Source organism: Camelus bactrianus, chromosome 16 (genome assembly GCF_048773025.1).
Source record: "Camelus bactrianus isolate YW-2024 breed Bactrian camel chromosome 16, ASM4877302v1, whole genome shotgun sequence".
Lineage (NCBI taxonomy): Eukaryota > Metazoa > Chordata > Mammalia > Artiodactyla > Camelidae > Camelus > Camelus bactrianus.
The window spans coordinates 29700279-29724719 of record NC_133554.1 but is presented as its reverse complement, the minus strand read 5'-3'; the positions used below and the strand labels follow the sequence as shown (position 1 = coordinate 29724719).

The window sequence follows — 24441 nt, the reverse complement described above, 5'->3', positions numbered from 1 at the left end:
TTGCCCTGGACTCCCAAGGAGTTTCCTCAGTTGGTCCAGGTTAGGGGGTCCCTGGGGAAGAAGGCCAAAGGCCAGCAGTGAGGATGACGAGGGTGGGAAGGGGAGCAGACAGGAATAGACAGGTATTTTTTACCTCCTGCCTTCCAGGCACTGCTGGTCAGGTAGGCAGTACCACCATTTTGCAGGTGAGGCAACAGACTCAGAAAGGTCCGCAGTGTTCCCAGGACCACACAGCTCGTGGGGCTGGGTTTGAACCCAGGACTGCAACCACAAACCATATTCTTTCTTTTCATCTCTCATCCTGCCTTTGGAGGAAGCCAGGATATTTTTATCAAATCACATGTCCTGATGCCCACCTCCCTGGGCTGGAAGGCCTCCTCCTCCAGGCCCCAGCGAGCCCTGTGGAAGCAGTAATACACCAGCTTCTGCTGCAAGACACTGTCTCCAGGGTCAAAGAGCACGTAGCTGGCGGCACTGCGGGCGGCCTGGCGCACGTCGTTCACTGCAGGCAGGACAGGGGGGAGGAGTGGCCCTGGCACTTCCCCACCTTCAGGGGTAACCCTTACCTAACCCACCCCTACCTCCCAACTTAGTCCAGTGCCCCTGGCTCCCCAGCTGCCTCCCAGAATATCTGTTGAGCTACTCACCCCACCCAATAATAATGCAATCTAGAACGTATCGGGCACTTCTCCTATGCCCCGTGTAGCTCATGTAAGCTTCACTGTTATTGTTATCCCCATTTTACAGACAAGAAATCTGAGGCACAGAGAGGTTAGGTCAAAGGCTCCAGCTCACACAGCTGGAGGATGAGGGGACTGGGAAATCAGAGGCCAGTGGCCCAGCCCTCAACCTCTTAGCCAGCTGGACCCACAAAGGATCTCCTGGTCTTCAGCTCCTCTAATCCAGCTCCAGCCTCTGTCTGAATCTGGGCATCTCTGCGTAGCAGAGACCCTGGAGATCGTCCATCTGAGCCCCAGCTGATGCCAGAACCTCCCTCAACTGAGAAGAACCTTGAGTCCTGGTGTTACCTTTTATTAGCCATGTGACTAATAGCCCCTTGCCTTCTATGAGCCTCAGTTTCCTCATCTGAAAAATGGGCCCAGTAATGTCAGCTATTGGCAGTTTGTGAGAGGATCAAGTGAGGTAAACAGATGTAGCAGGGCTTTGTAAACTGTCAAGTGCTATGCAATTGTTGGCTTTCTAGTCATTTACCTGAGAGGCCCTGGAATTCTCCCCTGAGGCTGCTCTCTGTTCCCTCCCACAAGTATCTCACCTGCCCCAGTAACTCTAGCCTTCCCTCCCATCACCCAGGGTCCTCAATTCTGAGGGACAGTGCCCTATGACTCTGCATGACTCCCCACACAGTGCTCTCCCCCGCCCCAGGCCCGCCAGGAGGCTCACTGTTGTACTAGGCAAACTGCAGGTAGTGATACATGGTGGCCACAAACTTTTCCACAAAGTAGCCACCCATGTTGGGAGTCAAGTTGGCCTCACAGTCCACCTTGCACTACAGGGATTCTGCAAAGAGATCTGGTGGGGGTGAGTGGCAGCAGTGAGGAGCTGGTGTGCTGACCAGCTCCATCCACATCCAATGATATGGATGACAGAAATGACTTCCAATCCCAGCTCTGCCTCCTGATCACATGAGATAATGTGTGTAAAGTGACAGGTGATGCTGGGGAAGACTGCTGTGGGCTGGGCACCACCCCCAAGCCAGAGGGAGCCAGGGCATCCTGGGAGAATGGCAGGTGAGGTTTGGAAGTAGGACCGAAGCCCAGTGAGAGAACCTCAGGAAAGTCCTTTCTGCCCTTGCTGAGGGACTCTGCCTTTCAGAATCCCCAGGTGTGATTTCTGGCCGCAAACTGCTTTCTGCACACACCTGCTGGGCTGTTTCCCACCTCGGCACCTTGGCACCTACATTTCCCTCTGCGTGGAAGGCCTGTGACCCCAACCTCCCCAGACCCTTTTGGGATATCACATCCTCTCTGCACCGATGCCCGGCACTTTGGATCCTCCCCACTGTAGCCCTCTGCGCCCAGTGACAGATGACCTGTTAGCACCTAAAGGCTCTGACGGCTGGGATGACACTATTCCGCTCCGCCTCCCAAGCACTTAGTAGGGGCTCCATAAATGTGTATGGAATGAATATTTGTGTTAAGGGAACTTAGGAATTCTGGGAAGCAGGGCCTGTGGGTGAGAGGGGTGCCCACAGGAGTCTGGGTGAGAGCATACCTGCTCTGGCTGGTTAGAAGTCCTTGAAGTCCGCCTGCTCGTGGGCCCCCTCGCAGCCAGCCAGACACCAGGCAAAGATGGCCAGGTACTCGGCCAGGGCCCGCTCCCTGTCCTCCGTGCTGCTGCGGGAACCCCCGCTGTTGTAGAGCTTCACAGCCCGGAGGAAGACGGCCTCCTCGGGCTGGGCCTCCAAGTCTGGGAGGGGCCCCTCGGCGGCGTCCAGCAGCCCCGAGTAGTAGTTGAGATACTTGGTGGTGATCACATGCTCCTGGTTCTTCTGGATGAAGGTGTAGGCCGCGGCCACCGCCTTCTCCAGCTGGTTAGCCTGCAGGGTGGGGACAGAGCCGGTCGGCAGGGCCAGAGCCCGCAGCCCCGAGCGCACGGGAAGACTCGGCGGTCAGGGTGCTGGGTGAGAGCCGCGCTCCTCCCGACCCAACAGGGTGGCCGGCGCCGGCCAGGCGCTCACCTGGAACTGTGCGTAGTGCAGCTCTCGCCCTCATCCTGCTCCAGCGCGTGCCCATGGGCCATAGCCAGGGGCATCAGGTCCTCGGGCGGGAAGCCCTGGAAACTGTACTCGTACTGCGCCCTGGTGCTGCCCAGCAGCAGCCACAGCAGCCCCCACGCTGCCTGAGCCAGGCCCCCTCCGCTGCCCCCTCTGTGCCCGCCGGCTCTCCCTGCCCAGCTGGCGTCCCCGCTGGGCGGGCTGACTCAGGGCCCAGCCCGGCCGGCGTATCCGTTGGGTCTTAGCGCCGGGCACTGGGGTCAGCAAGACGGGGTGGTGGCTTGGGTCAGGGTCCCTGAGGGGCTGAGAGCTGCGTCTCCTTTCTTTTCAGAAAGCTCAGCGGTGTCCTGAGTCCCTGACCTCCTGCCCCTGGGAGTCTTCCCCTCGGCAGATGGTGAGTGGGTGTGGGAAGGCTTGTCGCAGGGATGGGGAGCCCAGAAAGCCCCTCCCACACAAAGACAGCACCACGGCACCTCCTGTCGCCCCCTTAAGACCAAGAAATTGAGGGAAGTCCCACCTCCCTCTGCTTTGCCCAAGCCCTGGAACCTGGTCTTCCTTCCATCACAGCGGTCTTCCTGCTCACGCTCCACCCTCAGCCCTGAAGAGGTCACTCTGATGCAGGAAAAATGGATCTGGGGTGTGAGAAGGGCCGTGTCCCAGGCTTCGGTTCAGCCCCTGGGACATGTCCCAAGTGTGGGCCCCTGGCTTCGTGCAGGAAAGAATTCAAGAGCCAGGCACAGTTGAGTAAAGGTAGATTTATTCAGAGAGGTACATTGAAAGGCACGAGAAAGGCCATGAGGTGTGGGGGTTGGGTGCTCAGATTAAAAGTTGGTACACATTCCATAGACAGAGCATGGGCCGTCTCCATCTCCAAAGAGGGAGGGAGAGGGGACAGCAGCCGTGAGGCACCGTGTTGCCAGTTTTTATGGACTTGGTGGCTTCATATGTTAATAAGTGGAAGGAGCAGTCTAACCAGCCTGGGGAAGGGGCTGGGATTCCCAGGATGTTGGCCATTTCCCACTCTTTGACCTTTCGTGGCTAGCCTTGGGACTGCCATGGTGCCTGTGGGCATGTTATTTGCCACGTTAATAGATTACAATGGGCGTATAAAGAAGCTCAAGATCTGCTCGAAGTCAAATCTCCCACCACCTTGAGCCTCAAGGCCTCCTGGGGGTTGAATCTTCCACCATTTTGATGTTAATTGCTGTAGCATTCCTTGAATGGCTATGCTTGAATGGCCCCCTTCCTGTCTCAACTCCAATTGCCCCCCAGCCCGCAACGGGGAGGCACACCCCTGGTTTTACCTTGCACACCTTCCACTCCTGCCACTTCCCACTCGGTCTCCATCCCCATGTCAGAAAGTCCTCTGGCAGTCCAGCTTTTGCAGGACAAAGCAGCTTGTCCCTGGAGAGGCCGTTCCTGGGACAGAAGGGGTGGGAGGGAGCACTGAGATACCCCTCAGATTCTGGAGACTCACCAGCCACATGGAGAGGCCTGGATTTGGGGAAGCCAGCCAAAGAAGAGATGCCTTAGCTCGGCTTTAGGACCCGGGAGCTCCAGAAAAACAAAAAGGCTCTGAATTTTTTTTGTCCCTAAAGTCAGCTCTGACTTCTCAACTTTTCTGGAACTTTTCTCAACTTTTCGAACTTCCCTCCCCCTCCAGGCCCCAGGTCTCTCAGACCCCTCAGGGTGAGGGTGGGGGTAAACCTGGAGTTCTTTGTGGTTCTTTCCTCCGACTCTGAACACTATCAGCCTGGCCTCGTCCTGCTATTCCACTCCCCCTCCCCCGCCCCGCCAGCTCAGTCTCCCCAACCCCCATTCCACGTGGACCAGCCAGGGCGGGGGTAGGGGATGGAGGACAGGAAGAGGGGGAGCCAGCTCTGGGAGGAGGAGGGGGAAAAGGAGTCTGGTGGCAGCGACTCTCTTGCTTCACCCTCACTGCCGGCCTTCCCAGCTCCAGGCACCATGCTCCGCGCAGGGCCCCCCAGCCACACCCTCCTCCGCCTCCCCCTACTGCCGCCGCTGCTGCTGCTGCTGGTGCAGGCCGTGGGGAGGGGGCTGGGCCGCGCCAGCCCGGCCGGGGCCCCCCTGGAAGATGTGGTTATCGAGAGGTACCACATCCCCAGGGCCTGTCCCCGGGAGGTGCAGATGGGGGATTTTGTCCGCTACCACTACAACGGCACTTTCGAGGATGGCAAGAAGTTTGACTCGAGGTAATGGGTTGGGTGCCCCCAGACTCACCCTTTTCCTTCCCTGAGCCCGTGGCCAGGCTCTCTTAGTCATGGAGCTCCCTTGTTGCCGCTTTCAAGCTGTGTCTGCATCCTGATACTCAAACTGTAATCCCCTAACCCCAAACACTGCAGGCTGGGAAGGGGGACTCCTAGACAGCCATCTCCCTAAAGACATGCCTGCCCTCAGTCACAAACCTTCGCCTCTCAAATGACCCTGATTTCTTTCTCACAAGCTTCCTATGTCCCCCAACGTGCTTGATAATAAAGATGCACTGATCTATTTACTTAGCAGTGCTTTATGAAGGGGGGGTGGTTTCCGGTTCATAGTGGAGGGAAGGGCTGCTGTGTGTGAATTTGACAGTGGTCTCAAGACTTTCCGCCTTTCCATCCAGCCTGACTCCCTTTCTGGCTCCAGCCCCAGGTTTCAGTGCCTTTGCCTTTAGAGAAGAGGGAGTAAATAGAACTTTTTTTGGAGGGGGTGGGAGTTTTGAGCAGTGGGTGGGGTAAAGCAGGTGGGCAGGATAAGACAGCAGGAGGGTTCTGGGAGTGCAGGGCATAGCCTGGTGCAGGGATCCTGTCTGTCTACATGTCACACGGTCACACATGCCACCCTGGGCTCCTCAGAGAGTTTTCATGCCTCCCTCTCCGGGTGCCCCCGCACCCCCACCTCCCTCCATCTTGGCTCTACCAGGCCTGTGCTGCTGCTCATCTTGCCAGCCTCGGGATTTGAGAGACCAGCTTCTGGTCTGATCCAGGCCTTCAGTCTTCTCTGGCAAGTCTATTTTCTTGGATGAGGCAGGACAGGGCTGCACACTAGCTTCAGTTGAACTCAGGGTCCCGGTCGTACACACAAACCTCCACACTATACCCCAAGAAGTCGTTCCTCCTAGACCCTTCCCCAAAACACACAGCTCAGCCTACAGAAATTAGTGACCGTGGATTTGGAGGCAGGCAGTATATTCGGTAAGAACACGAACTCCTGAGACCAAGACCCTGGGTTCAAACCCAGGCTGTGATCATGGACAAGGAATTTTACCTCTTGAAGCTTTACTTTCCTCATCTGAATAAAAGGTGGTTAAAAACAAATCTGAAAGACTGAGTTCCTAATTCCCAAGGCTGATGGGAGGACCCAAACAAGATGATGAATGAAAGTGAACTTCACCCAGTGCCTGGTAGTCTTGACTCAGGAGAACCCTGGTAGCGTTTAACTGGTAGAAACTTTGTGCCATGGTCGGGTTCCCACAACGGCACTGTGAAGGAACCAGATCAGACAGACAACCAGATCAACGGGTAAAATGAAGTATAGGCAGTAGCCAGGAGTATCGCACTGAGCCCGCGGCCACCAAGGAGGGGGGGGGAGGGGGAGGGAGTTGGGGGATGGCCTCCCTGTTGGGGACTCTTGGATCGGGGCTGGGCCCAGTTCTCGAAGTGCTGAGCTTGGAAAACGTTCACAACCCAAAGCCCCTTCCATCAAAATAACAGTCTCCCATCCTTCGCTAACTTCTGAAAACTGCAACTAAAAACAGATAAAAGCCATGGCAATTTTAGAACAGGCCTTTTCAAAATTGAAAATCAGCGGGGAGGGTATAGCTCAGTAGTAGAGTACCTGCTTAGCATGCAGGAGGATGCATGAGGTCCTGGGTTCAATCCCCAGTACCTCCATTAAAATAAATAACCTAATTATCTACCCCCCCCACCAAGAAAAAGCAAAATAAAAAAGAAAAGTGATGCTGGGAAAACTGGAGAGCTAGATATAAAAGAATGCAATGAGAGGTTTTTTTTTTTTTAACCTGAAAACCTATCCCCAGCCTCCTCTGCTTCCCCTTCGTTTCCTTGGTGAATTGATGGTACAGCGGCCCATCCATGGGCTTTGAAGTTCAACAGATCACACATTAGTTGTGTGACTTTGGGCAAGTCACTTGGCTTCCCTAGCCTCAATTTTTCTCATAAGATAAGTGAAATCAATAATGCTCACCTCACAAGGGAGAGAACTAAATAAGATAATAAATGCAGAACATCAAGCATTTCATTGGCTTATCGTTTGCATGCTCAATCACTGTTCCTCTCCCCCTGTGGCTGCACATACCACCCCTTTGCAGTCAGCAGACAGCAGCAGCAGACTGCTCCCATGCCCATCTGCTCCCTTGCCCACCCCTCCTCCAGGACTTCCTTTTGTAGCAGCCCATCCTATTAAGGCGGGGCTTGTGGTTCACCAAGGAGGGAGGCTTGAAGAGGGGATGAGGAGCCCGTGGATCTTCACCTACCTATAGGGAGGGAGACTGTGTGTGTGAGCACCTGTGGATGTATGCAACCATGGCCAGAGGCCACTGTATCCCATCTGTTCCCTCCCTCTCCAGCTATGATCGCCACACCTTGGTGGCTATCGTGGTGGGCGTGGGGCGCCTCATCACTGGCATGGACCGAGGCCTCATGGGCATGTGTGTCAACGAGCGGCGACGCCTTGTTGTGCCTCCGCACCTGGGCTATGGCAGCATCGGCGTGGGTGAGAAGGGCTGGGGCCTGGGCAGGGGGATGCAGGAGGCCAGGGGGCAGGAGCAAGGACCCTAGGGCTGGAAAATGAAGCTCAGAGAGGGAGAGTGACTTTCCAAGTATGAATAGCGGCAGGTCTGGGACCTGAGTTTTGGTCTCTCAGCCCCTGGGGCAGGAGCAAGGGAAATAACAGGACCCTAGGTGGGATCCTAGCTTGACTCCTGTGGGAGAAGGGGAGCTAGAGGTGGGGGAGCGGATGGCCTAGCAGGATGCTCAGACCAACTCTGGGGGCTGCACAGCGGGGCTCATTCCCCCGGACGCCACCCTCTACTTTGACGTGGTCCTGCTGGATGTGTGGAACAAGGCGGACACCGTGCAGGTGAGCACCTTGCTGCGCCCACCCCACTGCCCCCGCATGGTCCAGGACAGTGACTTTGTCCGCTACCACTACAACGGCACGCTGCTGGATGGCACCGCCTTTGACAACAGGTAAGGGTTGGAGGGAGCCCTGGGGCGCTGAGGACTGTGGCATGCAGGGGGCAGTCCAGGGGCCATCCTGTCTCCCACCAACAGCAGCCTCACCTCTACCTCATTCTTTGCAGCTACAGTAAGGGCGGCACTTATGACACCTACGTGGGCTCTGGATGGCTGATTAAGGGCATGGACCAGGGGCTGCTGGGCATGTGTCCAGGAGAGAGAAGGAAGATCATCATCCCTCCATTCCTGGCCTATGGCGAGAAAGGCTATGGTGAGGGCGGCCAGGAGTTTAGGGATTCTCTAGAAGCAGGCTGCCATATACAGTTGCTCAGGCTGTGTACTGTACAAGGACATCTAGCCCAGGAAGCAAATAGGCATGAAACCTAGTACTTGGTGATCATCTCATTAAGCAGCGGTGCTTCATTCTGATTCACACAAAGCCCAGTATGGGCAAGTGGTGGTCCTGGGGAAGCCTTAGCTCCAGCCTCACAGGGGAAGAACCAGGGCTGCTGATGGGTGGGAAAGGACTCAGGAAAGCAGGGTTAGCACCTTTTTGCATGGCGCTCACATAGACCTTCCTGAGTTGGGAAGAAGCCCGGTTTTGCTCTACACTTGGATGGTTCAAGCCTATCCCTTCCCCAGGGACTGTGATCCCCTCGCAGGCCTCCCTGGTCTTCCATGTCCTACTGATTGATGTCCACAACCCAAAGGACACCATCCAGCTGGAGACGCTGGAGCTGCCGCCTGGCTGCGTCCGGAGAGCCGTAGCCGGGGACTTCATGCGTTACCACTACAACGGCTCCCTGATGGATGGCACCCTCTTTGATTCCAGGTCAGGGGGATTCTGAGGAGGACGGTGGGGGTTGGGAGGACAGGAGAGAAGCTGAGGCAAGAGGAAAGAACCAGGTGTGAGGGTGCCCCAGGCAGCAGCTGGGGGTGGCTCTGAACTGCTGTGAAGGGCGGGGCCCCTGTGACTCCCTTGCTGGCCCCCCCACCTTGTATTGCAGCTACTCCCGCAACCACACCTACAATACCTATGTGGGGCAGGGTTACATCATCCCCGGGATGGACCAGGGGCTACAGGGCTCGTGCATGGGGGAGCGCCGGAGGATCACCATCCCCCCCCACCTCGCCTACGGGGAGAACGGGACTGGTAGGCTTGTTCCCCAATCCCAAAGCCAGCACCTCAGCTCCTCCTGACGGGGAGGATTCCAGCCACTGCTTTGCCCCTCTCATCACAAAAACTGGCCCCCAACCCAGCTTCTGCCACAAGCACTCCAACCTTTTCTCCAGGGCAGTCTCCCACTTCCCCCTTCCACACTGGAGAAGGGCAGTTGACCTGTGAGTTTGGGGAGGGACAGCAGTTATGGGAGACCAGAAACAGCTTAGCCCTAGAGGCAAAGACACCTGGACTTGAGACCTAGCTTTGCTGGAAGCCTCAGTGTGCTCACTTGTAAAATGGGACTAATCACATAGCTCAACAGGGTAAATTATTGGGATGTTCCAAGGTGTATGTAAAGGGCTTTCTAACTGGCATGCCGTCCCTCCCCTTCACTGCCTCCCCACCACCCAGAGTATATTAGAAGAGAGGACTAGGTAGACAAACATCCCATCCCATCCTCATTTAAACCCCCTGGCAGGGAAGGTCAGGAGCCTCCATGGAGGCCTGAGCAGCTCCTCCTAGCGCCGAGCTGATTCACGCCCCCACTTTGGCCCCAGGAGACAAGATCCCTGGCTCCGCTGTGCTGATCTTTGATGTCCACGTCATCGACTTCCACAACCCTGCGGATCCAGTGGAAATCAAGACACTGTCCCGGCCCGCCGAGACTTGCAACGAGACGGCCAAGCCTGGGGACTTTGTTCGCTACCACTATAACTGCTCTCTGCTGGATGGCACCAGGCTCTTCTCCTCGTGGGTCCAGGGCAGGGCCAGGGCTGGGCAGGTGGGTGGGCCCGGGCGTAAGGAGTCCTAACAGACCCCCAACTCTTACTTCCTCCATAAGTTCCCGTCTAAGCGAGTCGGGGGAGCATAAGGAGCTAAAATTCCCAACTCTCTGAGCAGAGGGAGGGTGAAGTAAGCAGTAGGGGGAGCTGCGAGTTGCACTCTCTGGACAGAACTGGAGCAGGGAGAGATGTGAGCCCCCAGGCCACACGTCAGGGCAGTGGCAAGAGAAGGGGACCCTATCTCTGAGTCGCTGGGTCCCTGCACCCTGCCCTGGGGCAGCACCAGGAGAGACTCGGGAACGGGGCATGCCCAGGACGGTGGGAGGTGAATGGGCAGGGGACGAGGCTGGGCACTGACCTGGGGATCTGCTCTTCCCCCAGCCATGACTATGGGGCCCCTCAGGAGGCGACTCTGGGGGCGAACAAGGTGATCCAAGGCCTGGACATTGGCCTGCAGGACATGTGTGTTGGGGAGAGGCGGCAAATCGTGGTCCCCCCACACCTGGCACACGGAGAGAGCGGAGGTAAGGGGCAGAGACTGATCTGATGGCTTTGTCCCTGCCCACTTGGGGCCTGGATGGCTGGTGGGAAGAGTGAAGCAGGCCTTCCATATGGTTCTGTAAACATCCCATGCCCCACTCTCTAGTCCCCAAGGTGGGGAAATTGAAGCCTATGGGTGGGGGAGCACCCTGGGCAGACTGCAGAGCCAGACCCAAACCCTTCCCTTCTCTCCTCCTCATCCTCCCTCCAGCCCGGGGGGTCCCTGGCAGTGCGGTGCTGCTGTTTGAGGTGGAGTTGGTGTCCCGAGAGGATGGGCTGCCCACAGGCTACCTGTTTGTGTGGCACGAGGACCCTCCTGCCAACCTGTTTGAAGACTTGGACCTCAACAAGGATGGCGAGGTCCCCCTGGAGGAGGTGAGTGAGGAGTTCAGTCCTTCTAATAACCCTTCCCACACTGTCACACAATGGGAGCCACCTTGCATGGTGGCATCTAGCAAGAACACAGTGCATGTCCACCATCCTGCCTGCACCCATGTTCCTGCCCTCTGCAGGTCACTGCGCCTTAAGTCCCTTGTCCTCTGGTACATGCAGCCTGTTCCCCCTACGTCTGCCTGTCGCCCATGCATGCCTTCTGCCCTGGCCCCACTCAGGACTCAGTGCTAGCTCTTCTCCTTAGTCCTTTCTGGCTGGCCTCTGCCCGGGAGCCCCTGCCAAGGCCACCTGCAGCCGCTCAGCCCAGGTGCTTGCTCAGTCTCCCCTTCCTTGGCTCTCTGGCAGTTCTCCACCTTCATCAAGGCTCAAGTCAGTGAAGGCAAAGGACGTCTCCTGCCTGGCCAGGACCCTGAGAAAACCATAGGAGACATGTTCCAGAATCAGGACCGCAACCAGGACGGCAAGATCACGGGGGAGGAGCTCAAGCTGAAGTCGGATGAAGATGGGGAGCGGGTCCATGAGGAGCTCTGAAGGCCAGAGGCCTGGACCCCAAGGCAAAGGCGCATGTCTGTGGGGACAGTCACCCTCTCCCCTGCTGGGATGAGGTCTGGAAGCCTCTAAAAAGTGGCCAGAGGGAACAGCTCTGGTCTTCCCACTGCCTGAGAGTAAAATCACAGCACAGACCTCTATTTGATTTTTCTCTTTCAACCCCAAACCCCTTCCTTAAAAGTTTTGCAATTATAAGGTCAGTCTGGGGATGCGTGGCGTCTGCGGGTTGGCTGGGATCATCACCGGCCCCTCACCCAGACCTTCATTCCATGGCAGCAGACACTGAGCAGGGCCAAGCTCATCATTTCTTAATTTCCCCAAACTCCCCCTTTGTCTGTACTTTCCCCACCATCTCCACCCACCCCCTGCCTCCAGCCCCCAGTCCTCTGCCAGCTCCCCAGGAGCACGCTCTCCTCCCTTGGCTCTGACTGGTTCCTAGGGAAGGGGGTGGTTTCAGGAGGGCAGCCCTACCTCACCTGTCCTGGTCCCTTCACCTGTCACATTCCTCCTCCACCTGTTCCTTCCCCCCAAGGGACAAAGAGAAGAGGGGCTCATTGGGGGCTGAGGGTGAGAGGGGGTGGGCAGAGCTCTGCACACTCAAAAGATTAAACTGGCATCAGACCCCTTTCTCCTTTGTGCCAAATAAAAGACTAAACTAAAGCCTTCGGGACATGGTCTTTCTGTGTGGGGTGGCCTTAGACCCAAACATCAGGGAGACGGGGAACCAAGCAGGCTGTCTCCGTGGCTGGTCAGCTCCCGACCCTGTGTCCCTGGGTCTCGGCCTCCTGCCTCCCTGAGGCCCCACTGGGGCATCACCATGGAGGGAGGGTGGGGAAGGGGCGTCCACAGAGGACAGGGCCTGTGGGGGAGGTGCAGAGACATGACCCTGACCTCCTCCTAACTGACCCAGTCAGTTGGATGAAGGTGGTGAAAAGGTACAAACTTCCAATTACAAGACAAGTAAGTACTAAAGATGTAATGCACAGCATGACAAATACAATTAACATTTCTATATGTTTTATATGAAAGTCACTGTGCCAAGAAAATGATCATTTCAGAGGAGAAGGTTGAGCTTCAGGGAGACTCACTACAGCGCTGCATATAGCACACTGGCTAAGTTTGGCCCCATCTGTTTTTGTAAATAAAGTTTTATTGGAAAACAGCCATGCTCATTCATGTATGTACTGTCTGTGATTGCTTTTGTGCTACAATGGCAGGGTTAAATAGAGACCTTATAGTCCATAAAGGCTAAAACAAACATTATTTGGCCCTTTACAGAAAAAAAATTGCTAACTCCTGATTTATAATGGTGAAAATTGGAACCAAACTGAGTGTCCAAGAATAGGGGATTGGTCAAATTACAGTTTATCCCTTCAGCAAAGAGAATGCAAGGCCACTATGGGAAAACGATGCTGTCGTACAGGGGCTGTCCAGCTTGGCTACACATCGGAACCACCTGGGGAGTCTTTAAAGTCCCATAGACTAACCCCATCCCAAGCCAATTAAGCCTGCCTGGGAGTGGAACCCAGACACAAATATTTGTTAAGCTTTCCTGGAGAGTTCTAACTCAGAGCCACTGCTGTAGAAGATTTCTCAATGACATAGAAATACAGCCACTATATACAGTCATCCCTTGGTAGCCACAGAGAATTAGTTCCAGGACCCGCCGCAGATACCAAAATCCCCAGATGCTTAAGTCCCAATAGTCACCCTCCATATCTGTGAATATGGAACCTGCCTTACACTGAAAAAAAAATTGTATATATATGGACTTGCACAGTTCAAACCTGTTTTGTTCAAGGGTCAACTATTGTTAAGTGAAGAAAAGCAGATTATCTACCTCTGACCCAGGGCCATGGTGCCCTGTCCTATCGCTGAGCCCTGAGTAGCACCTTGGGGACTGACCTTAGCCAGCAGCGAGGGACTGCTGTTTAGTGCCTGCTGTTTGAGACTTTAAATCAAAAGAAAAATACTGACAAAAAAAGCATTAAAAACAAAACCAAAATAAGACTATTGGTAACCATCCAAATTCTTGTAAGAGAAGTTAGAAATTTAAAAAAGCAACAAACAATCAAAAAAGAAAAAGAAAAACAGATTATCTAACAGAGTGTCCTATATGAGTCCTTTTTGGTAAATGTCTTACCCCCACACACACATGCACACACACTCACATACACAAACAACAGGTGCCAAAACACCGAGGTGCTCCTCTCTGCAGGATGGGGCTAGGAGAGATATTGATACTCTTCTTTTGACTGTCTGCATTTTCTGTGTGTTCTAAAGTGAACAGTCTATCTTGTAACAATTGTACCAGAAAAGAAAGTCATCAGCTTAAGAAGTCACACACTTTTCATTTAGGGAAAAAATACAGGAATGAGCATCTAATCAAATAAGGTGTCTGCAGGTCACTTGTGTACACAGCACACCTGGAGGGGTGCTGGCACTGCAGACCAGTGGGGAGGCAGGTCCCAGCCTCTTGGTGACACCAGGGCTCTCTGAGTCAGGCATATGCTGCTGCCTCTAAGCCTCAGGCTCCTCAAGGGTTAAATGGGATGAGTTTGCCCACCTTACGGGATTAAAGGCATGAATGTGCAGCCTCTGGCACAAAGTAGGCACTTCGTTCCCTATAAGCAGCTCTCAGAGTCAGAGTCTGTAGCCAGCATCTTGCTCTTCTGGCTGCAGGAGAAGGATTGGCTTTGCCAAAACTGGGCTTGCCCAAGTTCATCCCCAGTTGCTGGTCCCCGGTGCTGCTGAAGCTGTGCCAGCCGGCAGCCACCTCTCATTGGCCTTGGCTTGGAATCTCTGCTGCCCGTGGAATTTTCCTGTGCTCCTTAGAAAAACCCTGCTCTCTCATCAGTCTGTTGAGCCTCTATCAACATAGCCTGTGCTCACCATCCTCAGGTTGGGTCCCATCTGCATGAAGAAAGAAGGGCTTTCCAGTCTTCCCGGGGCTGCTCCCCTTCAATAAAAGTGACAGTTGTAGCTGCCATTTATTGACCCTACATGTGCCAGGGCTTACACCCTCTATCTCTCTACCTCAACTCTGCCAGGCATGTGATGATATTCCCAGTTCACAGGTGAGGCTCAGAAAGGTGAAGGGACTCAGTCAAGGCCACACAGCCAATGACTGGCAGGCTTGTCTGGCCCCTAATTTTCTCCACTGTACCACACTGCCTTCTAGCTGTCTCTCCTTTTCCCTCTTCTATCACGGTGGATCCGTGCAGCAAAGTTAGATAACCGTTGTTATAAAAGCAGTGATTCTCAACATTAACTGTGGGATCACCTAGGAAGATTTTTTAATGCTGGGAGTGGGCGTGGACATTGGAGGGTGTAGGGTGGAAAGGGTGGAGTTGGGAGGAGGGCCGGTGGGTAGCAGCTGGAAGGGGACACACGGGGCCTTTTGCGGTTGTGATGATGTCCTCCTTCCTGGCCTGGGTGCTGGGGACTTGGGTGTGGTTTTTTTGTGTTTGAAAATCATCGAGCTATACGTTTATGATTTGTGAACTTTTCTACGTGCACGTTACTTTACAGTAAATTTTTTTAATTTTATTTTTTTAAGTAAAGAAAAAAAAGGCAGCTGTCCTCAGCCACATCACTGTCTTCTGGGAAAAGGCAGTCGTGGCCCCCGACTCATAATCTTGAAGACGCTTTTTACAGCACTGAGAAGTTGTTGGCCTTTGAGTCTGTGCCTGTCCTCGACAACAGGCCAACACCTCGTCCGGGGCTGATGCTATGCTGAGCTAGGAAGGGCCCACTGTTGCTGCAGCAGCAGGTATTCACGGACAGCCAGGCCCTATCTACACCTCCTCCCTCCCCACAACGGGACTCACATGCCATCCTGCCCAAGCCCTGGGACCTAGGGCAGCAGGGACGGAAACAGCTACAGCCCAGCACCTGGGCCTAAGCTGTGAGTCCCCTGCTGACTTCTGTCTTGTATCATAATTTGAGTCACTGGACACACGTCTTCTGATCTTCACTGACAGACTCTGATTTTTAGCTGGACCCCTGGATGTATGAAACGAAGACTGTATTTCCCATTGTCATTTGCAGCTTGGTCTAATTATGTGACTCAGTTCTGGCCAATTGAATGTAAGTGATGTATTCTGCACAATTCTGGGAATTGCCCTGAAAAAGGAGCATGCTCTTCTTCTTCCCCTACTTGTTCTTGCTACCTGGAATATGGCATGGAAAGGCTGAGTTCCAGCAGCCATTTTGTACCAGGGATCAAAGTCATGACTGAAAATAGAAGAGCAATAAGACAGGGGAGCCTGAGTCATCTCTGTTATTTCCTTTACACTGTGGAGCAGGCTGTTGGTGGTGGACTGACTCCTTTCTTTGGGGTTTCTTAACATGAGCTTCTACCCTGTCTGAGACAATGATATTTAAGGTCTTCCATTCTTCTCAACCCAACTTAACCCTAACTAACACTAACAGGGCTTCTGACTTGATCCTTGGCCTGAGTTCCTGCATTGGTCACCTGTCCAGTATAAAGATGAGGGTCCAGCCCTGGTCCTCCTGCAGACTGGAGTTCTGCCCCCACCCCATCGCTGTGGCTGGACCCTGGTGCGTGCTGGTGTGCCCCATCCCAGCTGCCTGCAGGATCATGTGCGGCAGGGCTTGCCTCTTGCCAGAGTGGAGAACAGCCCACTGCTCCCATCAATTTCTGAGAGTGAGCCCTACTGCTTCTCTCTTCCCACTCATCCTCTTACCCTTGGCACCTGCCCTGTGCCTGAAGGGCTGGCCGCTCTCTGGACATCTGCAGCGGGACCGATGCCTACGGTACGTTCTCCAGGGGACAGGTCCATGAGGAGTTCCTGAGACGTAAAAACCGTGGCACCTTCATGCATACATTCATCAGCTGACATTCGTCAAGCATCTATTTTGGGCACTGAGAACACAACAGTTAGACATGGTGGGGGGACGGAGCTAGTACAGCGTGTACAAGCACGGCTATACAGTGAGAACGGCAGACACAGCTGCCTGAGGCCCTGGAACTCGTCCCAGGGAATTTCAGGGGTTTCCTTTAAGCATATGCCCATGACCTTGGTCACGTGTGCAAGTCTGCATGAGTCACTACTCCTCTCTGGCCCTCAGCTTCCCCGTTGGAACAGGACGAGGCTAAGCTGGATGATGCTTAAGATTCTGGGTGGGTCTTTCCACCTACGGAGGGAGATAAGGGCCAAGGAGCCCTTAGGCCTGGGTTTGCCATCCATGGGCCTGATTTAGGGCCTTAAAACAACCCATCTAATTATTTATTATGATTCCGTGGGTTGACTGGGGCTCAGCTGGACAGTTCTCCAGTGCAGTGTGCTCATACAGAAATGGAGATAATCACATGTCCCTACCCTGAATCCTCACAGAATTCATGAGATAATACCCCGGGTAACCGACAGTAGATGAGGAGAAGTTTCTCTTTACAGGAAAAATCCAGCTAATAAATGAAGAAGGAAAGATAGAATTATCACCATGTTTCACCGCCCCCCCCCTCCCCGCCCTGGGAATGACTGAGTCCAGGCACTGGGCAGCAACTGCTGCTAATTTCACAAGAAGGAAGCCAACTAGACATGTCCCTTAGACGGAAGGATACAACACCTATTATGATTTTAATCTAATCAAGCTTCTAGACTCAAATGGCAATTTACAGGAATTACAAAAGACAGAAAACTACCTCATGGGTTTGTAATCATCAAAGCCCAGACCGTGGACAATCAATAGGATGTATGATCTGCCTTCTTCAATAATAAATTGCAAGGAAACAGAGAAAGATGAAAGAGAAACCTGTGGATTAAAAAGAGATTGAAGAGACGTCAGCCCATCACAACCGAGCGCATCTTATCTGGGTCTTGATTTACTCCAACTGTTAAGAAATGCCTTTTGACATAAAAACATCTGGAAATTTGAACACTGATCGACTGAATATGTAATGATATTAAAGAATTATTGTTTTAAGAAAGAAGAGTGAAGAGCAATGGACGAAGTACAAGGAACTACCCAGCAGCAAGGAGCTAATATGAAATAAGGCTGGGGAGGATGGGGACGGGGACTGCGGTGGGAGTCCTGCCCCCAGCTCGGCCATTTGTGCACCCCGTGTGTGGCCTTGATTGAGTCCTTTCCCCTCGCCAGCCCTCAGTTTCCGTACCTATGAAATGAAGCAGGCAGGCCCAATGGGTCTGCAGCGGCCTGAGTCTGGCCTCCTTCTGCTTTGTCCTCACCTGTGCAGCCCTGGAACCTTTATTTAGTGCCTATGTCTCCCCTACCATCCACCCATAAGATCATAAAAGCAGCAGGATGGGCAGAAGCCCAGAGCTGTTGGGCCCTGCAGAACCTGGAACAAAAGAGGCCACCTCTCCGAGGCAGCTTGCTTGGAGAATCAAGCTGCATGATCCCAGGTGGGCAGGTCCAAACCCAAGAGAATAGATGTCCACGAAAGAAACTGCTGGAAGACTTTATCACCCACCAACCACGTGCATGAGTTATCTGTTCACCAGGATGGTTTGGCCTTTCCAGATGCCTGGAGCCTGCTGGTGAGTTCCCTGGGCCTACATCCTGGTCTGGTTACCTACTCAGGATTCCAGTTTAGGTGGGGTCCTACTGCCTTTGACACACTCTCATGGGCACAAATGAACAACGTCACTGGATCCTTATGTCACCTGCCCCTCGACTCCTTGTTGCTGGCCTCTGCCCAGCTGCTCTTCCAATAACATCACTAAGGAAGTATCAAACTTAGCATTGAACCACTCACATTGTAAATGCTCAATAAATCTCAATAAATCAAGAGAGAGGACTTCCCTCCTGGGCCATTGCAGGGGCTTAAAATTCTCTTGAAGTATCAGAAGCTTTATCTCCAGAAGGTTAAACTAAAATACCCACCACCTGCTACCAACACCAACCAATTTAACACGTGAACTCAGTAATGCCTCAGCTCCGAAGAGCAAGAAAGACAGGTCCGTGAAAGTGAGCAGTACAGAATGGCAGCCACACCCACCACGTCGGTGTCACATCTGGATTCAAATCCTTGCTCTGTCTCCTACGAGCTCTGTGACCTTGGGTGAGTTACTTAACATCTCTGCAGATAATTTCCAAGAGTGCTCTGATGATGAAACGATTCACTGCACACGCCACATCATGCCTCATGCACTGGGAGGGCTCAGTAGACATTAGCGATAGTTTTTTTTGGCGGGGAGACCTCCACTGCAGCAGCTCACATGTGCTCCACCATCACCTCCCCACCCCTAATTAAACCTTCTCTCCTTTCCCTCTCCCTTATAAAAATGACCTTTTCAGTGCTTCAACGGAACCCTGCCTTGTTTCAGGTCAGGTGCAAGGCCAACACAGAGGACACCCTGAGCCTGTGGATGTGTGTGTGGTGTGGCTGCCCACCCACTGGAGACAGGACATGAGGTAGCGCAGGAAGGTCTCTTGGACCAATAAGGTGGAATCAGGAGCCAAAGAGATCACAACACAAATCCCAGCTCTACTACGTGCAACTTGGGGTGATTAATGCCCACTTCCCGGGCTAGCGAGCATTGAGGAGGGAATTATTTCAAGTGTTGTTGCCCACCCCAGCCCCAACTTCCTGTACATGGGCCGCTGCTGGCCGCTGCTGGCCTCTAGCGGCCACTGGATAAATCGCACAGTGAGTTGACCTGAGAACAGGCATGTATGAGAAACAATTCTCCGCTTCTGAATTTTCCTGATGTTGGGGTTCTCAACCATGACAGACCCATAACTCCCTTTTTGTAAAATATATTTTGTGTAATGATAGTAATTTAAAAATCTTTAAACACTTCACTGAGGTATTGATATACTATAAATGATACATTTATAGTGTACAATTTGGTAGTTTTTAATATGTTATATACCCAAGAAACTATCATCACAGCCAAGATAGTGAACATTTACATCACCCCCCAGAATTTCCTTGTGCTCCTTTCTAATTCCTCACCCCAAGCAACTACTGAGCAGCTTCCAGTCATTGTAGGTTAGCCCACATTTTCTAGAGATTTCTGTAAATGTATACTTCTTTTTTTCTGCTCTGGCTTCTTCCACTCAGCATAATTATTTTGAAATTTATCCATGTTGTTTTGTGTACCAATAGTTCATTCCATTTTTATTGCTGAGTAGTATTTCATCATATGAATATACTGCAGTTCATCTATTCAGAATGAGGGTAAATTTAAAAATTAATATAATGCCATACTGTAATAGAGGAGAGCAGATCTGATTCTATGTTGGGTCTGTTCCTTTGGTTTTCCTTTGGTGCCTATTTTTCTGGGTTTATTCTTGCAGGCTGTGAGCCTTTTGTAAAACAATGTTGCCTTTAGCCTGCCTGGTAAACAGGAGAGCCTTTTCTCAAGGCTCTGACCTTTAAGATACTAACACTTCTGCACTTATATAAAGATAAGAAGTTGCAGAATAGAAGGTAGATTTTGTTTTGTTGGAGGTTTTTCAGGAGCACCATGACCTGGACAGCTGCAGGAACAAAGAATTCCTACAGCAAGAATTTTGCAGCAACCAACCACACCCTGTCACCTGTTGTGTGTGTATGTGTGTGTGTGTGTGTGTGTGTGTGTGTGTGTGTGTGTGTGTAAAAGGAGCCTGTATTCTGACTAGGGGAGGGTGGTTCTCCAAGACATTAGTGGGCCACCCTCTCAGTCTGCCGGCTTTCCAAATAAAGCCTTTATTCCTTGCCCCAACACCTCATCTCCCAATTTATAGTCCTGTCGTGCCACAAGCAGAATGAGTTAGGACTTGGTAGCACTACTATCATATAAAAGAGAAACTGAAGGAAAGTAATACAATAATAGGTAAGTCCCATGTAGACGCTCAGCCATGATCACACTGGAACATACAATGATGTAGTCAGATGCTTGACCTATACACACAATTACATGAGCCTGGTTCTTTGTCAGAAACTTTGGTTTGGCTCCCATGGCCAGCAGTTGGCCATCCCATGCAGGAGGGTACAGTGCTGTGTGGATGATGCATGGGGCCTGAGATTGAGCAGAGAGGTGGAAACAGGCAGATTTTTAGCTCAGTGGAAAGATTCATTTCTCACAGGGCTGGTGTGTTTCTTTCTGAGTTATGCGAATGGTGTGTTTGGACTGGACCACCATTGGATTTTAGACCTCTATCTAGCCTATTAACAATCCAGACTCATTCACTAAGGTCCATATTTAATTTTTCAAAGGCACATTTGCATTCCTCTTATCTTATTTACACAGCACAATCTAGGATCTTCCATTGCACTTTGCTGAGCAGGGACATAAGCAGTCTTCTCTTCCTCAAGTTCTCAGGGCCAGCGGCAGGCGTTGGCACTTCCCAGTCCCACTGGGACCTCTCTCAGGAGCCAGAATATGATTTTATGGAAGAAAGTGTTCAGCAATGCTTTTGAGGCAACAAGGCTTTAGAACCTTCTACTACAAACATAACCTTCAGTTGACAGCTTGTTAGTTTTTATAACTTGTAATGTTTATATAGACAGATGATCTGTGGCCTTCATGTCCTCTTGCCCTAGGCTGTGACATCCAGAATTTATTAATGGGCCCCAGGTTGGGCTTTCCGTTTCCTTGACTGGGTAAGAACCCATCCAGGGCTCATGTCTGTCACAGTTGGGTGGGTGGAGAGTTGAGGGTCCTTCTGGTCCCCCTTTGAGTGCTGCCATCATCCCCTCTAAGTCTTCAGGCTGCAGGGAGATCCTCCCTTGGGCCAAGTTCCAGCATGTGGACCTGGGCTATGGAAACCTCTCCTTCCACCTGTGGCTCTAATTCTGCACAGACGAGGTTATTTGGGTCAGCTGAAACACCTGTAGATTTCTGGTCACAAGCAGTACCTCATGAGGTGGCACCCCGAGAATGCCCTCTTCCCAGGGTTCTGCCTCCACCCAAGCCCTGCTGGCTTCACATCCCCAGATGTAATGTGTTGCTGTCCTGCTGGGGAGGGAAGTCCAGAAATGGACAGTACAGGGCAGCTCTGCCCACTTAGAAAGCTCTTCCTGCTTCCTGTCAGACCCTATCAACATGTTTCCAAGGATGGGGTGAAGATCAGTAACAAAACTTTCTCTTGCCTCCTCTTTGCTGCAGTTGCTGGAAGTATCTCCCAGACTTCCTTGGTGACTTATGATACTAGCATGGAGAGCTAGCAGGTTGTCAGGTCACCACTCCAAGGATGGTTAGCCCTGTGCTGACTCTATTAGGCAGGTCTCTTTGATTTCAAGTGACAGAAACCCAACTCAAATATGTTTACACAAGAAGGGACCTTTATTGAATCGCAAGGTTGCAGTAAGGACCAGAGCGTGTTTAGGTTGTAGAAAGAGTGGACCCTGGGACTGGAATTCTGTCTGGACGCTGCTCGCTCTTCAAGGAGGCTTAGTCTCTCAGATGGGCTGTATGCACAGGATTCCAAACTGTCGGCCTCTGGCCCTACACCCAAGGCTTCCTGTAAGAAGCTGAGCTGCTCTGCTTAATTTCAAGTCAAGACATACTGGTTGTGGCCTGGGCATACCCTGTCACATGGATGGCAGGGCCCTGCAACTGACAGCCCCACTAAAACCCCATGGGGGAAGGAGTTCCCTCATAGATAGTCCTGTTCCCAGAATGCAGGAGAGAGGCAGGCAGAGCAGCCAGCGCTCTCTACCCTGTCCCACCCAGTGGTCTGCATCACAGTGTCACCAATCCCTCCAGGCCCATCTGCTACTTCTGCCTGAAGGCAGGACAGACCTCAAAACTGAGCCAATTTGTGTGGTTAAGACCAGAATATTTCTAGAAGAGTGATGATGTCACAGAACTGGGGTTCTAGAAGGTGGCGGTGGCCCAGAACTCCTGCCACTTTTTTAGACACTGGAGAGTGGTGAGCAAGGGGTGCTAAAGGGTAGCTCCTGAGGAAGAGGAGGTGGGACCTGGGGTCAGAGAAGCATAGGAGAGAGGGAAGCTTGGAGAGGGAAGGTGGGTGCGCACCTGCCAGAACCACTGTCCTCCCCAAGGGAACCCCAAGAGGGGGCTTCAGGAGCAGGGATGGGGCTCCCTGCTTTCTGAGGCTCAGTGACACCCATCTCTGAAGGAACCTACTGAGTCAGGGCAGAATATGGTTGCATGGGACGTGCTTATACTAAAAAAGTATTTGTTGTTTGTCTGAAATTCTAATGTAACTGGGCATCCTGTAATTTTATTTGCTCAATCTGGCAACTCTAGGGTGGGAAAGAGAAGCAAAAGAATGGTCACAAGCACAGGCTGCTATGAGCGAGTCTTAGAAAACAGGATGAAACATCCCTGAGGAAACAGGGCATCAGGGCAGCATCTTGTCCTGACTCATGAAGCTGGTGGGGGGAGGAACCCTAAGGATATAGTTTAAGGGGAAAGGTGTACACACACACACACACACACACACACACACACACACACACACACACACACACAGAAAATGTTCTGAAATTGACTGAGGTGCTAGTTGCACAGTTCTGTGAAAATGACCGAATCGTACACTTTAAATGAGTTAGTCTGACTGACACAGAGAGTGAAAGTGAGGGTTGTTTCTACAACTAGGTCATTCTTGATTGCTTTATGATATGCACCTCTGAATGGAAAAAAAAGAATAGAACCTATAACCAACCGGCTCCCAGCGAACTGCACCAGGCAGGGCATCCCCTTAGGGAGAGTCATGTGTTATATGGGGTGTGCAGTTGGGAGTGATCAGTGTCCATTGTCTTAGCCCATCCTCCGAAATCACATATGCAAATACAAACTAACAAATACTAGTGAAGGAGAGTTCTCATTCATCTCCTTTGCCCACCTCACTCCCCAGCCCTGTACCCAAATGCTGCCCCAAGCTGGGTGCCCATCACAAGGGTGAGAACAACTAAAGGAAAGTGGAGACCTACAGATGAAAGGAGATTGGCCTTGGTTTTTAAGTCCTAAAGCTGGGCAATGGGTACACGGAGGTTCATGACACTATTCTTTCTCCTTTTATAAATGTTTATGATTTTCCACAATAAAAGAGTATTTATAAAATAATAAATGAGGGGAAAGACTAGAAACAGCCAGGTGGGGAGCAGTGAGTGAGCGAGGACATTTGGCTACTCTCTCCAGATTCCTCAGGCCCTCGGAGCAAACCAGCAGGCAGTCTGGGAGACCCTAGGACCCGCCGGTCTGCCATTGCACGCCCTCCACTGTGCCTCCTCTCCATTGAGGATGCCCAGCCTGCTGCTCATCTCCTTGGTCAGCTGCCTGGTGGCCATAAATCAGGCCAGACCCATCAGCCGCTGTGACTTGGCCAAAGTGCCACGCAAGGAGGACTTGGATGGGTTTGAGGGCCACTCTCTGAGTGACTGTGAGTGCCATTCCCTCCCCCCAACCCCCACTGCACCTCCTCTCCTGGTCATGCCCTACGTGGCCAGCTGTCTTTTTCTGTCACTTGTTTTCCAAAGTCAAGTTCAAAAAACAGCGTCTCCAAGAAGCCTTTCCCAGCATTGCATATTCGTTCAATGATTATTAAGTGAGCACTTAGTATGTCCAAGGAACTCTTTTAGACACTGGGGGTATAGATAATCAACACAGTCCCTTCCCTCACAGTGTTCACATTCTAGGGGAAGAGACAGCAAACAAAACAAAACAAAACAAAACATACAAATATATGAAGTACTTCCTGGTGCTGATAAATGGTATGCAGAAGAGTAAAGCAGGGGGAGTGATAGGTGACAATGTTACAGAAGAGAAGTCAAGGAAGGCCTCTCTGAGGAGGTGACACTGAGCAGTACTGAATGGATAAAGGACCTGGTCCCCCAAACATCTGGGGGAAGAGTATTCCAGGCAGAGGAAACAGCCAGTGTAAAGGCTTTATCCTACTCCATGGTAGAGAAATCTCCCTTCTGCCCAGAATTTGTGCACATCTCTCTCACAGCACTCTCTCCTTTCACCTTGCTTTGTTTTTTTAGGCACATAGCTTCATTCTTCTCCTACAGGTGCATTGAAGGCAGCATCTGCACTTGATCTAGCTCAATGTCCCTCCCTGGGCTTTGCACAGTTTCTGGCACACAGAAGATGGTTGTTAAGGGCAGAAAGCACGGATGGACAGATGGACTGATGGGCA

The 24441-nt window shown here is 52.2% G+C and overlaps 2 protein-coding genes across 2 annotated transcripts in view; one reads left to right on the top strand and one right to left on the bottom strand.

Annotated features, from left to right (window-relative positions):
* The window catches only part of LOC141573535 (uncharacterized), a 117927-nt gene that overhangs the window by 2906 nt on the left and 90580 nt on the right, over positions 1-24441 (bottom strand). The window contains exons 3-4 of the mRNA XM_074341903.1: positions 4039-4153; positions 2233-2557 (exon numbers count right to left, since the gene is read on the bottom strand). Coding sequence (XP_074198004.1) covers positions 2246-2557; positions 4039-4153 — 427 coding nt within the window. The 3' untranslated portion in view covers positions 2233-2245. The remainder of the gene's footprint in view (positions 1-2232; positions 2558-4038; positions 4154-24441) is intronic.
* FKBP10 (FKBP prolyl isomerase 10) lies at positions 4405-12018 on the top strand. The gene is made up of 10 exons (XM_010968040.3): positions 4405-4947; positions 7323-7468; positions 7755-7944; positions 8058-8203; positions 8575-8764; positions 8940-9085; positions 9652-9844; positions 10258-10400; positions 10628-10791; positions 11155-12018. The coding sequence occupies exons 1-10, from the start codon at positions 4586-4588 to the stop codon at positions 11338-11340; spliced, it is 1866 nt and encodes a 621-aa protein (XP_010966342.2). The 5' UTR covers positions 4405-4585; the 3' UTR covers positions 11341-12018.